Source organism: Telmatherina bonti, assembly GCF_933228915.1.
Source record: "Telmatherina bonti genome assembly, chromosome: 6".
Taxonomy (NCBI): domain Eukaryota; kingdom Metazoa; phylum Chordata; class Actinopteri; order Atheriniformes; family Telmatherinidae; genus Telmatherina; species Telmatherina bonti.
Genome location: NC_136624.1, coordinates 33044395 through 33059121, shown reverse-complemented (window position 1 = coordinate 33059121; position 14727 = coordinate 33044395). Strand labels below are relative to the sequence as shown.

Below are 14727 nucleotides of genomic sequence, written 5' to 3'. Positions count from 1 at the left end.
AAGAGGATGCAATAGAAGAGCTTGACATCAACAATGCCAGAAGGTTTTTTTTTAGAATGTATGTATAGAATTATATAAATACAAAAAAAATTTTTATTCTATGTTAATTGGTAAAAGCTATTGAATAATAATGTATACAGAACAGCAATATGGCACAAAACAAGAAATGATTGTCATTCTTTATAATAGCACTGATTCTCTCAAGTACAAGTACAGTCAAATGTTAATGTATTTTCATATCCTCTTGGAGAGGCTGCCATATCCAGACTGTCTCAGTATCTTGCCTTCCCTGTGATCATTGCCTGACTCAATGTTGAGATCAGGGCTCTTTGGATGCCATGTTGTCTGCTGTAGTGTGATTAATTAATCAGTGCATCTTTTCATTCCCAGGATGGAGAAAGATCTTCGAAGAAAAAAAAAGGAAAAACAAAAAAGGGCCCTGAATCTAAAACAAATTGTGAATTAAAAGAAAGACAGAAATGTTAAGAAATAGCCTCTTAAAGCCCAAACTAGAAAAGCATGTGTATCCGAGCTTCATGCAGCATCAAGATCATAATAATTAGGCTTGGCAGTCTAAAAAAAAAATAAATGTTAAAAAAATCACTGGAATTTGTATGAACAGAAATCATATGGACAACAGTTTTTCCTAATTACTTTCCTCTTCTAACCATGTATTTTCATGGCATAGAGGTCGACTCTTCAAAAAAAAAAAACACACACCAAACTTCTCTAAGTATATCAAAGACTTCATTTCTACTTCATTTACAGAGGGACAACTGTTGTCCACCGCAACATGCCAAAAGATGTCTGTCCATAACGTGTCCCACAAGACCACCAGCAGACTGCTAAGCCTATCAAAAATGTATTGCTACCATTTTTGATTTTCATCAAAGAAAATTAGACAAAAAAAAGACATTTGTAAAAGGGCATTGTGAAAAAATGAAAGGTTAAAGTTAAAAAATAAGAATAAAATAATAAAGGCATCTATTGTCTATTTTTAAGCTCAGCCTTCGTGTTTAAATGGGAGTCTCACCTGGAATGACAGAAATAGTTTTCAAAGCTCGGAGAACCCTGAACGTTCTCAGCGCCGAGACATTCCCAAGGTCCACAAACTCTGTTATATATCTGTAACAAGGTAGGATGACACACAGAACAGAACTCCATGACACACAACACACACGATTACAACAGAGCACGACACCAGCACCACCATCGAAGACCAGGAGGGGGGACAGTAGGAGAGAGAACACCTGTCCGACCGGTGAGGAGAAGACGAAGGAGGAAAAGGAGAGGGACTGAAACAAAACCACACCTAACATCAACCCCGTGGATCGCCCACCCGCAAACACAAACACCTGTCTTACCTGGAATAACTGAAATTGTTTTCAAAGCCCTCAGAACCCTGAACGTACGCAGAGCTGACACATTGCCTAGGTTTACAAACTCTGTTATATACCTGCAAGGTGGATCAGATACAGTTACTCAGCAGTCATCCCCATCAGAAAAAGAAAAGATTGTTACATCATATTTTAATAACAAACATTTTTATTATTATTATTACTATTATTATTATATGGTGTGATGGCCCAATATGGATTGATGCTCTGCAGGGGCAGTTTTCAGCTACTGCATCTAGTTTCACTGCTGTGTGTTGAACAGAGCATGTCTACTGTCAGTCAGTCGAACACGCTCAGTTCTACCGAGTGTTTACCAGCCTGCAGATGGAAGAAAGGAAACAGTCTATGCTCCATATACGGTGCTGCTGCTCTGATGTGTATCAGAGGCTATAAAAGTGCTCATCGGGATATTAAGACCCTGGTGTGAGCTCTTCTGTTATTATTCTTGCTGCTTTCATATGCTTGTTAATAGTGTTGACATAATTGTTTGCCTTCCTGTTTTAACTCCAGCGCTTTTCCCATTTAACCATTATGCCTCCATGTTAATGATGGGGTTGTTCAATCATTTCACAGTGAATCATAATGGACTCATACTTACGCCATTGAAATGACCATGAAGTCCAGCCAGTTCCATGGGTCTCTGAGAAAAGTGAAGTCGTCGATAGCAAAACCACGGGCAACAATCTTTGTGAGCGACTCGAATGTATAGATACCTGTGAAGGTATACCTTGGATAATAGAGAGCAGAGATTTTTTTTTTAAATAAACAAAGGAAAAACTCCAGGTATTAAATGAGGATATGAATGCTGAAAGGAAGGCAAACATGTACTTACTCTACTTGTTTGGACCACTCAGGGGGGTCACTAAATGTCATGAATATACAGTTGGTCAAAATGGTACACATGATGATCATGCTGAATAATGTGAGAGCACAGAAGTTAAGGAAAGTATGGACAGTGACACCTCAGATAAGTAAAAGTGCATTATTCTGAAGTAACTTTACAAACTTTAATAAATAAGCAACTATCAGAAATAGAGTATATTTAGTACCTGCAACATTTTAAAGTAAGAACACAAAATGTTTTATCAGTTTGAGGAAACAAAGAAATAAATTAAGGTTTAGTAGGAATTTAATCAGTATGACTCTTATAAGAGTCATACTGATTTTAATAAAAATTATTTAATAAATAAAAATAAATTATATATAAATATATAAATATAATATTTATATCTATTTATTTTTTCAATAAATATTTAACAAACATTTTAAAAACTTTTTTTTAGTTTTATATATATATATATATATATATATATATATATATTATTTATATATAATATATTATATATAAATATAATTAAATGATTTAATATTACTTTTAATAAACAATAAATTGTTTAAAATTTATTAAAAAAATAAAATAAGAACAGAAATAATTTAATCGCTTTTTCAGGTGACATATACTAACAGAAACATGTAATTATCCACATATTAATAAAGAAAGAAACATTTTACATTTTATGAAAAAAAGCATGTCACAATTTGCTAAATAAAACATATGCATGTAAAATGTACATGTTCCTTAAGTAAAGTTATGAGCCAGTCCAGATAGTGTGCTTTATGAGCAGGTTTCCTTCTCCAAACTGTCCTTTTCCTCACTCAGTGTTGCATCATATTTACGTACAATTTGGTTATTACTTTTACATTTAAATTTAGTGACAAAAATTTAAATAAAATGGATATAAGAAGAATGCTTATTTTAAATAGTCTCTTTGAAGTGAACATGAGCAGTTGTTTGTCCTCTGTGTTCGCCTGGTTTCTCCCAATAGAAGGTGGGATGTAGGCCCCCCCCCCCCCCCCCATCACTTAAAACTTTATGAGTGAAAAATTAACACGCAAAAGAATTCATTTATGTAAGAAAAAATTACTGGGTTGGTATTTATAATAATACAATCATGAGTAATAATGAAAATATTTTTTTAAATAATGTTGAGTAACCATCCAGTGTGGGTTCATTGGTGAAACAGCCTCGTGGGGACTTTTTTAGACCTGCTCAGTATTATGTATCACTGCATAAACAATATAAACTCACAGCAAGAAGGTCGCTGGTTCGAGCCTCAGCTGGGGGGAAGGTTTGAACAGTGGCCTTCCTGCGTGGAGTTTGCATACTCTCCCGGATACTCCGGCTTCCTCCAACAGTCCAAAGTCCTGCATGTTAGGTTAATTGGTTGCGCTAAATTCAGGTGTGAATGTGAGCTTGAATGGTTGCTTGTCCCTCTGTGTTGGTCCTGTGACAGACTGGCGACCTGTCCAGGGTGTACCAAGCCTCTTGCCCAATCACACTGGGATTGGCTCAAGCTTCAACCCTGTATTGGCCTAAGCCATTAAAAAAATTGATGAATGAAAATATAATAAATTCATAGATATTGTGAAACTAATCATCAATGATTGATGAAGATCTTGTTAGTGTGTCTTTTTATGTTTCTTGTGTATAACCTACACTTATGTGTAGTACATTAATAGTTACTTGGTATCTATTAATGATTTATCACTTTACAAACTGAAAACTATTTAACATTTTGTGTCCCTTGTTGTAAAGTGTTACCCACATTTCTTTACATTCATCTTAAGTACAGACAATAAAACGCTTGAAAGGATATGAATGTATCAAAATCTTAATAGCTATTCGCCTCAATAGATTAAAAGGGCTTAAGATGTACAAGGAGGGCGTGGCACTGAAGCGGAAGATTGTTTTCCCTTTGTTTAGGACTATAAATGTCTGTGGAAAGAAGAGAAAGAAGAAGAGAAACACGTGAACAATTAGACAAATCATCATGTTAACCGTGTAGCACACATCTCATGGTACATGGTCTGAAAAACCTGAGATATCAGATATTTGTTTAAAACAGGAGCTGAGGTTCTGAATCAGTCAGCATGTCTGCATTAGCTTAGCTTCTGGGTACAGAGGTGCAAATGTATTTAAACAAGCCAGCTTGGTGAGAGTGATTACTGTTGTCTCTACCAATACAGAAATAGATACTGTTTTACAATCTAATGTCCTCACACTATAAGAAAAAGAAACAATATGGTGAAAATATAAATGTACAGTGAAGGACAGAAAATCACAGGCTGCAATGATGCAAGACTGTATTACTCCGCTGACATCCCTCCCTCTGTGACCAGTCACCCAGCAAGCAGGAGTACACCTCTGTCCTGGCAGGCCTTTCACAGTGACAAAAGCTGCCACGGGAGCCGCAGACAGGGACATGGGAGGCTGTCCCCTCTTCGTAGCCAAATGACTCTCTTCGTCCCAAGTTTAAAGCTCTTACTGGAAAGGAACTGCAAATGCTGTCATCGATCAGAGCAGATCTGCTGACTCGAGGCTCTCAAAAACCACTCCCTGCCCATAAACATCACTGGGCCAAGAGGGGATGGGCACTGGGGTGAGGCAGCACTGTCGGTGCATTTCTGCACGGTCTATGAATGCTCGTGCCCATTCTTGAACAAAAAAAAAAAAAAGCTGGTTCAGAGCGAGACGTTGCAAACAAACAGAGCACTGAGATGTATTACATGTTCAGTTACCATGGCTACCAGTTTTGTACACCCAGCCGATGCAGTTCAGAGTTGATTTTGACTATTTACCACTGTGTTGTTGAGAAAAGGATCTGTGGGGGAGTTATGGACCTGTACATTGATAGGTGGCTTTCCCTCTTTTTCTACATGCTTCTAAGATCAGCTGCTAAAAAAAAATATGTTGCGTGTAAAAATCAACACAAAAGATCAAAAAGGATTAGGACTTGTAGCAATATCAAACAATTCCTGTTCATTTAGGACAGGGGTGTCAAAAGTTGGTCCTTTGGGGCCGATGCCCTGCAGGTTTTCGATGTATTCCTGCTTCAACAGATCTGACTCAAATGAAATGGATCCAACGGCCTCTGAAGTTCTGTACAATGACTCATTAGCTTCAATCAGGTGTGTCTGAGCAGGGATACATGGAAATGCTGCAGGACTGTGGCCCTCAAGGACCACAGCTGGACATCCCTGATTTAGGAGGTGAATTTACACATATTATTGTAACTAAATTTCATGACAGTTTATATTTAATTCATTCATTAATTACTGCAATGACAACCCATAAATAAGAATAAACAGCATTTTGTCCTGTATAATGCCAGCAACAATGTGAATATGCAGCCAACAAGTAGGTAATAAACACACAAATAAGACCCAAGTTGAATATAAGTATTCTGGGGCCACTTGTGTCCTGAAATGTGTTTAAAAAGTCTAACTATCCCCTCTGTGACAGAGGTCAACTCATCATTTTCACCCGTAGCGCATCTACTGACAAACATCAAGATTTTAATGTTGTTACCATGCCAGTTGTGGCATTCTTGCAACATGTGGGTTGCAGGGTAACAATTATCTGAACAAAATCAACCATCACCCCTGTGACTGGTAATTTCTGCACCATATACACTCTCAGAAGGGCAAGGTCAGCCAGGCCTCGTGTTCTGCGTCGAGAGCGAGAAGAAGCCCTTCAGAATACTTGATGGGCGGAGCTTTACAGCTACTTTTCATGCACAGTGAAACCGATTAAATGAAAAGTGTGATTTGCAGGTATATTTAGTCCAAGCTAAGTTGATTTGATTTGCTTTTCTAGCAAAAATGGAAGAGATTAACTTACCTTGCCTAACATATACTGAAAACCTTTAATTCTTACCCAGAGATGTTGCGTTACAAGAGAAGAGGATTTAGTTTATTTGGCAACTCTGCACAATCACATGAAAAGATGAGCAGAGAGGACGTTAGTTGCAGTCTGATGATGATCCAAACATCCTCCAGATCCCACGACTATGAGGAAGCATGTACATTTCAGTCATTTTCTGTTTTGTTTTCTGTTTGATGTATTTTCTCTCTGTCCTGCTTTTGTTTGCATTTCCTGCTATGACATGATGAGTCTGCACGGTGGCGTAGTGGTAAGCACAGCAAGAAGGTTGCTGGTTTGAGCCTCGGATGGGGGGGAAGCTTGAATAGTGAGCTTTCCGTAAATGCAAGGATTCTCTCCAGGTCCTCTGGCTGCCTCCCACCGACCACAGACATGCATATTAGGTTAACTCACTCTCCCTAGGAATGAATGTGAGCGTGAATGGTTGTTTGTCCTTCTTTATTGGCTCTGTGATGGACTGGCGACTAGTCCAGGGTGTACCCTGCCTCTTGCCCAATAATTACTAGGATAGGCTCCCAAGCTTCCTCGCAACCCTTAATTGGACTAAGTGGTTATGAAAATGAGTTTATGGATGAATGAATGAATGAAAGGTGATGAGTTGAATAGTTTATAGAAAGTTTATAGCAGTGCTGCCCATCTCTCGAAGAATAAAGTAAGAACAAGCCAGTGGCATTTCTTATGTAAAAAACAATCCATTGCTCAGTATGTGTGCGAGTTGGTCGCCCTTATTGTGAACTTTTTTCATGTCCAGTACAGCTTATTAAATGTATCATATTTCATAACCTGGTTTAACAAGCTTAAGCATATTGTTCAAGGCAAACTTTCATATGAGCTTTAATTGTTGTTTTTCTAATTTCTAATAATGTGGAAAACAGTAGACGATAAATAGATTACCATGCTGACACATGGTAATGTGTCAGCATGGTAATATGGCTTTGGATAATTTAAATTCCTCTTAAGAAGCATCAGTTTCTGGTTCAAATATTTCCAGCTGAACTTTTCCAGTAATAAAAAAAATGATCCATGGATATGATAGCATAGACATAGGGAATGTTAGCATATTCAAACATTTCCAGCCAATGACATTGTGAAGTTATCCTGAAGCAGTTTGAGCGAAATTACAGGGTTGATGGTGTCAAAAATGACTTAGCAGTGAGTAAGATAAGACTTTAGGACTTTAGACCCCTAATATATGCTATCACTGTGGGTCAGTGAGGACAGGATAAATAGGCAAACATGGGATCTGCAGTCATGAAAGGGACATTTTTATAGAGTTTAAGTTTTAATGCAAACTGAAATTCAAAAATGTTCATCCACGACCAAATTTAGACAGAAAAAGGCTTGAGTTACTCAATGAGCTGCGGCGGCTTGGAAGCAGAAAAATGTGCTGCTACCGCAAACTTGGCAGCTTGGCAGTATTACAACAGAGGATGCAAATGTCAGGCAATCTCCTTAATTGATAATCTTCAACATGAATCAATAATCAATGACTCACAGAGCCTTTCAAATAATAAATGAAAGATAACTTGAATGAAATTGTTTATGTAATTGGCTACTTTTACAAAAACCGTACACTTACTAAGAACATAGTTTATCTGCAACTCTCAGATTAGACACTGAAGGCACAAAACCAATATTAACTAATGTAATAACACAGATTCATACCACTAATATGCCAAGAATATCAACAAAATTGCAGGTTAGACACTAAAAATAGTTGGCTGATTAAATCAGTCTTTCAAAAATCATAAAATGAAATGAGAAAACTGTATAAGAGGAAGAAGATACACTGAGCACATATTCCAACGCAGATGTCCAGGACATCATTATTGTAAGAGGTAGAATCATAAATCTAACCACTGCCTCTCTCCTACCATAACAACGCAGGTACACTGCTTGCTGTTAAATTCTGCAAGCTGCTTATGTGGCAAATTAATCATTTATTTAATGCAGTTAAATGTACATAAATTCTCTAAAGTGGACTCAAACACAAAAACATCCCTCATGCGTTTGCTTATGAAGAAGTGCTGTTAAAACAAAATACATATATCAGAGAATAAATGCTGCCTTGTATTAATCTCAAGTGCATGAAGGGAGAAAACACACAAGCTGCTTCAACACTAAATGCATGTGCATACACATATACATAAACACACAGCTCAGCAGATCAGGCTTCACTGAACAATGCCACATTTGCTGCAAAGCTGTTGCAATGTTCCCCAAACAGATTTAAAGAAACATAAGCACATGCAAAAAAAATCAGCGGGCAGAATGCAGCTGCAAGGGCAGCGATGGGTGTTTGTGTTTGTGTGCACGAGAGAAAAGAAGAAACAGCATAACAAGGATACGGAGATGGGTTTGTGGGGGTATGGGACAGCAGCAAAGAAAGAGATGAATAAAGAGAGAGATGAGGGGATGGTGGGGGAGTGATGCAGAGCAGAAAGCCAAAGAGCTGCAGAGAGAAGAGAGCCAAACCTGAGATAGATGGGTAGATGGAAGGAGGAGGAGGAGGAGGAGGAAGAGTGGAGGAGGAAGAGTGGAGGAGGAATGGGTAAACATGCAGCAGAGAGTAACTGAGAAAGAAACAAGGTAGGGAGGGTAGAAAAGGGACAGACCAGTGAGATCTAAGCAGGGGAATAACAGGAAGCAAATCAGGGAAAATGTTCTTTTCTTCATCATACAAACATCCAGTTTATCACAAGTCTACTGCTACAAGGAACCAGCACAGAAATAGCATAAAAACTGTGATGGACTGCTGACCAGTGCACCCAGTCTCTCACCCAATGATTGCTGGGATAGGCTCCAGCTTTCCGTGACCCTGAACTGGACTGAGTGGTTAAGAAAATGAATGAATAAATAAATGAATGAATGAATAAAAGTGATGGACAAACTCAGGTTTACTGTAATACATTTGATGTTTTCATCCTTATTGTTCTGAAAAGATGATCTCCTCCAAAGCGCCAGATGAGCGTAAAGTTTGGATTCGGCAGATACATAAATTAAAGACCATACGTAAATATATTGACAATGGATTTTGTTTGTTTGTTTATGACTGCTAGCCATGATTAGTGTGACCCTTGCAGAATCAATATATGTCTTGAGGATTTCAGGGATAATAAATGTAACATTATGAACTCATATTTGTGTCTTTAAAGTAACAACGAAGATGAGTTTGCATACTAACACCTGGAGGTAAACAAATAAAACTAAATAAGACATGAAGCAGTCTCATGGCCAGTGAAATCTGGCAGCTTTGGCTAAAAATATCCATTTTTGGACCACAATTAAGAGAACATAGATGCAACACATATCTTTTACATTCAAAGTTGGGTCATTTTTTCCATTTGATGAACTTTAAAAATCCTTGTAACTAATATTAAAGAAATGTAACTCTACAGGGTATCTGATTATAGTGACACATACTAACACTCAAATTTATATCACTGCAAAGTAGTTAAAACGATTGAATCATATCAGAAGAAAACACAAGCAAAACAAATGTTTCCCACTTCAGTATGTTGTATTCCTCCTATGCCTTCTTTCTCCCAGCCAGCAGAGCAGCAAGAGCACACTCAACAGCCCACCCCATCCCGTTTTCACTCAGCCCAGCACAGGAGGATGCTGTGTCATCAGAGACTGAGGACTCAGACAGAGCACTAAAGGCTGGCCCTCGTTCTAATTTACTACACCCTGAAAGAAAGAACGGCAGAGATGAGGCGAGAGCAAAAGGCAGAGTAATGGACAGAGACGCACTCACCAAGAGAGCTGGTGGGACATAATGTAATGATGTGCGTGATGCTACAAGCTGAGTTTCAGAGGCCGCTGCTGCTGTTTTCCAACTTGCAGCTGCAGCTGAGCATGACCACATGCTGAAGTGACTGAACACTGCACACTGGCCTCATACCACAGTCACCTAAAATATTCGTGAAAATGATGGATTTTCTTTTTGTATTTTTTTTTCTTCTTAATTTATCAAAATGTCTGGTTGTTGTTTTTTTAACCACCCGTCTACACAGATGCATGTGGATGTGCATGTCCACAGCAACGACTGAAACATTCCTCGGCCCTCCATCCAGCCTGTGCTGCTCCTCCTGCATGGCTACGGCAGCTCCTACATTGCCTAATCCCATCAGACATTTGAAAAGCCGAAGCAGTCCTCTCCCCATCATAGGGGAAACCAAGAACTGCAACTCTGCATTTCTCTTCCTCGCCACTGCCCCCTCTTCCTCTCTTTTATGCATGAGTGCTGTGATCAGGTTTCCTGCAGCTGATGGTAACACACACATACACACACTTAGACTCACTCATTGACATACAGCGCAATGTTGAACGATTGAATGACTGTCGGTCGAGTAGAGGAGACGTGCATCCAGGAAAGGTGAGGGCGCAGACAGAGGAAGAGCAACGGACACTTGACTGTGAAAATAGTCAGAGGCTCTTCCTCAAGTGTGACAAGGGACAAAGACATTAGTGGAAAGAGAAAATGATTGATTTTAAAGACAGAAAGATGGTGTGTGGCTGCTGACATGTGAGGATGATGAGCGTGATGAAGATCTTGACTGAAGTATAGTCAGAAACTGCATTTAGACATGCTGAGACACATATGGATCGAAGAGAGTATCATAAGATATCAAACGAGAATAGTCAGTATTCACACTTTCCTTTCGAAATGATGATGATAATGTGCTCTTTAACGAGGCATCTCAGTCACAGACAAAACAAAAATATGAAAATATTATTTAAAAAAGAAATATATAAAAGGTTATAATGTTTATTTGGTGGTTTTTAGTCAGAATTACAACAATTTATGGACTATGGTTGTAATTCCTCCTCCTCCTGAATAAGCGCAGTTGTACATGTTGTTCTGCCTTTCCTGTCCTCTCCACCCCAACCAGTCGAGGCAGATGGCTGCCCTCCCTGAGCCGGGTTCTGCTTGAGGTTTTCTTCCTGTTAAAGGGAGTTTTTTCCTTCCCACTGTCGCCTCATGCATGCTCAGGATGGGAGATTGGATCGAAGTCATGATTCGATGCAATCAGTTGGTTTCTAATATAGGCTATGTATGAATTGGCTTGTATGTAAAGTGTCATGTGTCATGTGTCATGTGACAACACTGTTGTGAAGTGGCGCTAATACAAATAAAGCTGAATTGAATTGAATTAATTTTACTGTAGAATAAGAACCAGGATATCTAATTTCATAACTCCTTCCAGTAATAAATTTGATTTAAACCAATTTTGACCCATTTTTAATGGTTCTACATCATTGTAAAAATACAAAAAGTTCCTAAGAATTATTTTTGTAAGCAAACTCAGGCTTCCAGGTCCATGAAGAGAACATGTGGATGGAAATGTCTCATGCATCCTCATCAAAGAATTTATCAATACAAAGAACATGATTTATCTTGACTGCTGTCCAACAGGTTCATTTACATTATCTGAAGTTAAAACACAAACATGTTGCACTAAAACCATATTCCCAGTCTAGATTATTCATTAGAAAAGTAAGCAAGCTACAGAACTGTGATAAGAGTGGTGAAATAGTTGCATTGATTATTACATTTAAATAATCAATGCAACTATTTGTGTTAAAGGTTATACTAATTTATAACCTTTAACACTGAATAAGTAACCTCCGAAACAGTATTTGTTGCATTAAGGTACAGAAGCAACATCTGCATAGCAGCGTGCTGTGTTGAAGGTCTGTAAAACATCCCTGATCATATTCTTGTCTGGATTATCTGTAATCTGCATTTTGTGCATCAGTGTGATTAGGCATGAAATGCATTGTGGTCAGAGTCATTCTATCCAAATGTTGATTGTTTTTGTTTTATTTCCTGCAACCTGAGCAACATTTTTGGCCATATTAAAAACACAGGAATGCTTTCCCTATAATTTCTTGTATATTTTCCAAACGCGTGCAAAAGTTTGTGAAAACTACCATCACACAGCTGAGGTCATGTCGCTGGGAACTTTCATTACCAATGTTAAATGCCACAGAGGAAAGTGAAAAAAAGCTAAAGTAGAACGCATGAGCACAAAGAAAAGTTGGGAAGGATGATAAGGCAATAATATAACCCTTCCTGTGGCGACCATTGAACCTGGGCTGCAGATCAATAGATCACAAACAGCACATGCACTACAAGGGAGTGCTGCTCGCTGAGACTGCCAGTCTTGCTGACTGGCTTTCTTGCTTCTATAGAGGCCACAGATTCTCTTACACATTATCACCGCCACCACACAGGAGACTGGCCACTCCACACTTATACACAGCAGAAAGGTACTATAGCATGCTCCAGCACTTTTCTTCTCTCTTAACTCCTCATTCATTTTAAGCTGGTGCAGAGCTGCAGAAAGGGCAGAGTCCAGCCCCCTTTGATTAATAAGAAATATATCATTTGGAAAGACGGCTGGAGCTTTGTGTCTACTGTGTCTGCATCACATCGGAATATGGAAATGATTGTGTCTGTGTGACTGGTGAAAAGCTAAATATGACTGTGAATAAAAGCAACAACAGCAAATACAGAGAAATGACAAAGCTGTTGTTTACGGTGGAAATGAAGCTGAGATGCAAAAGAATAGAAATAAGAAAATAGAGACATGATGATTACATAAGAAATGAACACAAGCAGCTCTGCATTGGCAATTCATGTCTAATCAGTTTCTATCCTCTCCTGCCATTTTGACACAACACCTGTCATGTGACAGTTTTATCAAGACATGTATTTGGCAGTAGAAATTATAGTTTCTGCATTAAAAAAAAGGAAAACTGCCATCCCCGTCTAGCTTGTACACCATCTCTACTACATATTAACACCTCCAACTGACCAGCACAACAGTACTAACTGCTTCACCTGAACCATAATGCTCACCAGTCTTGCAGGACCTAATGTGACGCCGCAATATGCTCCACTGCTCAGCTGTTTTGAGTATATCAACAGAGTTATAATCTGCAGAGGTATGCTGTCCTTTCAGATAACATGAAATCTGAATTGTTTGTGTGGACAACTTTTAAACGACTCATCGGCGTTGCCGGACTAGTTTGACATGAAACACGGTCCAGTTTCAGCAGAACAACGTGCATACATGTACATGAAGATTCAGAGTTTTTAAATGTTTGGAAAGAAAATGTTGTGCTTTGAGGGAAACTTGACAATGTGTGTGAAAACTCACTTTCTTGTTCAGATAGTATGGGTCCAAATCCTCCAATGGTGTGGCCGCCAATCCATTAGGAATATCGCCGTAGATGAAGGGCAGGCTCTTCCCAGCCTCCAGGTCACTGTTGGGCTTGGGCTCATTGTCATCAGACGTGTCGCGATGACTACTGTCCGATCTGGGCTTGGGTGGCTTCTTGTTCTTCTCTTCATTGATGCGCTTCTCGATATTAGCGAGCGATTCCGGGGTGAATTTCTTGAAACTGTCAGGTCCTGGGGGTGCAAGAAGGGGTGCGGCCATGTTTTCATCCTGCAGCTATTTCCTTTTTATTTGTTTTCCATCCCCGACGTCTAGCTCTGAGAGGAGGAGAGGGATATTCAGTGATTATGTGTTGAAGAGGGGACAAAAAGACACCAAACGGAAAGAAAGACAGCTCAAGGAAAATATATGTTTAAGAAAAGGTTTCATCTCTCAGATGTTGTCATCCTACATTTTCATCAAGTGTTTTATGATTTACACTGAGTGGGAAACAAAAGGCTAGGATTGAACAAATTTTACATTCATCTAAACCATTTTCAAGTCCAGTCCTTCTCAAAGACTCACAAATCTTTTTCAAGAATAAGCAAGCAAAACAAAATGGAGCTGAAAGATGTAAATATTACAGACACAAGCCAGTCTTTGCAAAACTTCTGTTGTTCCATCAAGTTTAAATGACTGAAGCGATGATCCTCTTTACCCAAAAGCTTATGTGCTCACCATACAGTCAGCATTACTTCCCCGTTTTTGCTTACACCTTTGTGACCTCACACAACTTTTCCTCTCTCATGCTCACTACTGTTTAACACTTTAAACCATGCAGTATGTTCAGAGGCTTGGTTTTACCTGAAAGAAAAAAAAAAACCTCTACGAACCCACCAAAGATGAAAATCAGATCCTGCAAGGAGTTAGCTCTGCTGACATCAAGGTCTATAGAAATAAGCGGTTTTCAGCTAATGGTGTAGATACAGAACAACTGAGTTATAGTTTCAGTCAGCATTAAGAGGAAAAAAAAACATTCACTGCACTTTGATTTAAAGTTCTTCTATGCTGAGCCACCTATCAAAGAGGCCCGTGTTTCTTCATTGTAATCAGGCTAAAATGGCAATAAAATCAATATGTTTTGTCATCCTAACAATTATCAACAAATCTAAATAGCAGCAAAAAACAACAATGGATGAGACTGTGAGAATAGGTGGAGTTTATTTCTGGTAATTTGCTGACATTCAGTTATTGAATAAATTGCTACTATCACTTTGTTTACATATTAGGCTACAGCTATTTTGTTTATCATAAATAGTCCTATTATAATTAATACATTGTGAGTTAATTATTCAGCATGTGATTCTCTGGCTTGTTATTTAGATGGAAAATTGCAATAACGTTAAAAAGGAAAAATCAAATTTACCCTCCAGCTTGG

The 14727-nt window shown here is 38.6% G+C and overlaps 1 protein-coding gene across 1 annotated transcript in view; it reads right to left on the bottom strand.

Moving 5' to 3' along the window:
• The window catches only part of scn8ab (sodium channel, voltage gated, type VIII, alpha subunit b), a gene marked incomplete at both ends in the record, with an annotated part of 41554 nt that extends 27983 nt beyond the window's left edge, over nt 1-13571 (bottom strand). The window contains 6 exon segments of the mRNA XM_079242516.1: nt 1034-1125; nt 1996-2124; nt 2230-2310; nt 4029-4048; nt 4051-4173; nt 13290-13571. Coding sequence (XP_079098642.1) covers nt 1034-1125; nt 1996-2124; nt 2230-2310; nt 4029-4048; nt 4051-4173; nt 13290-13571 — 727 coding nt within the window.
• Nucleotides 13572-14727: the final 1156 nt, after the last annotated feature.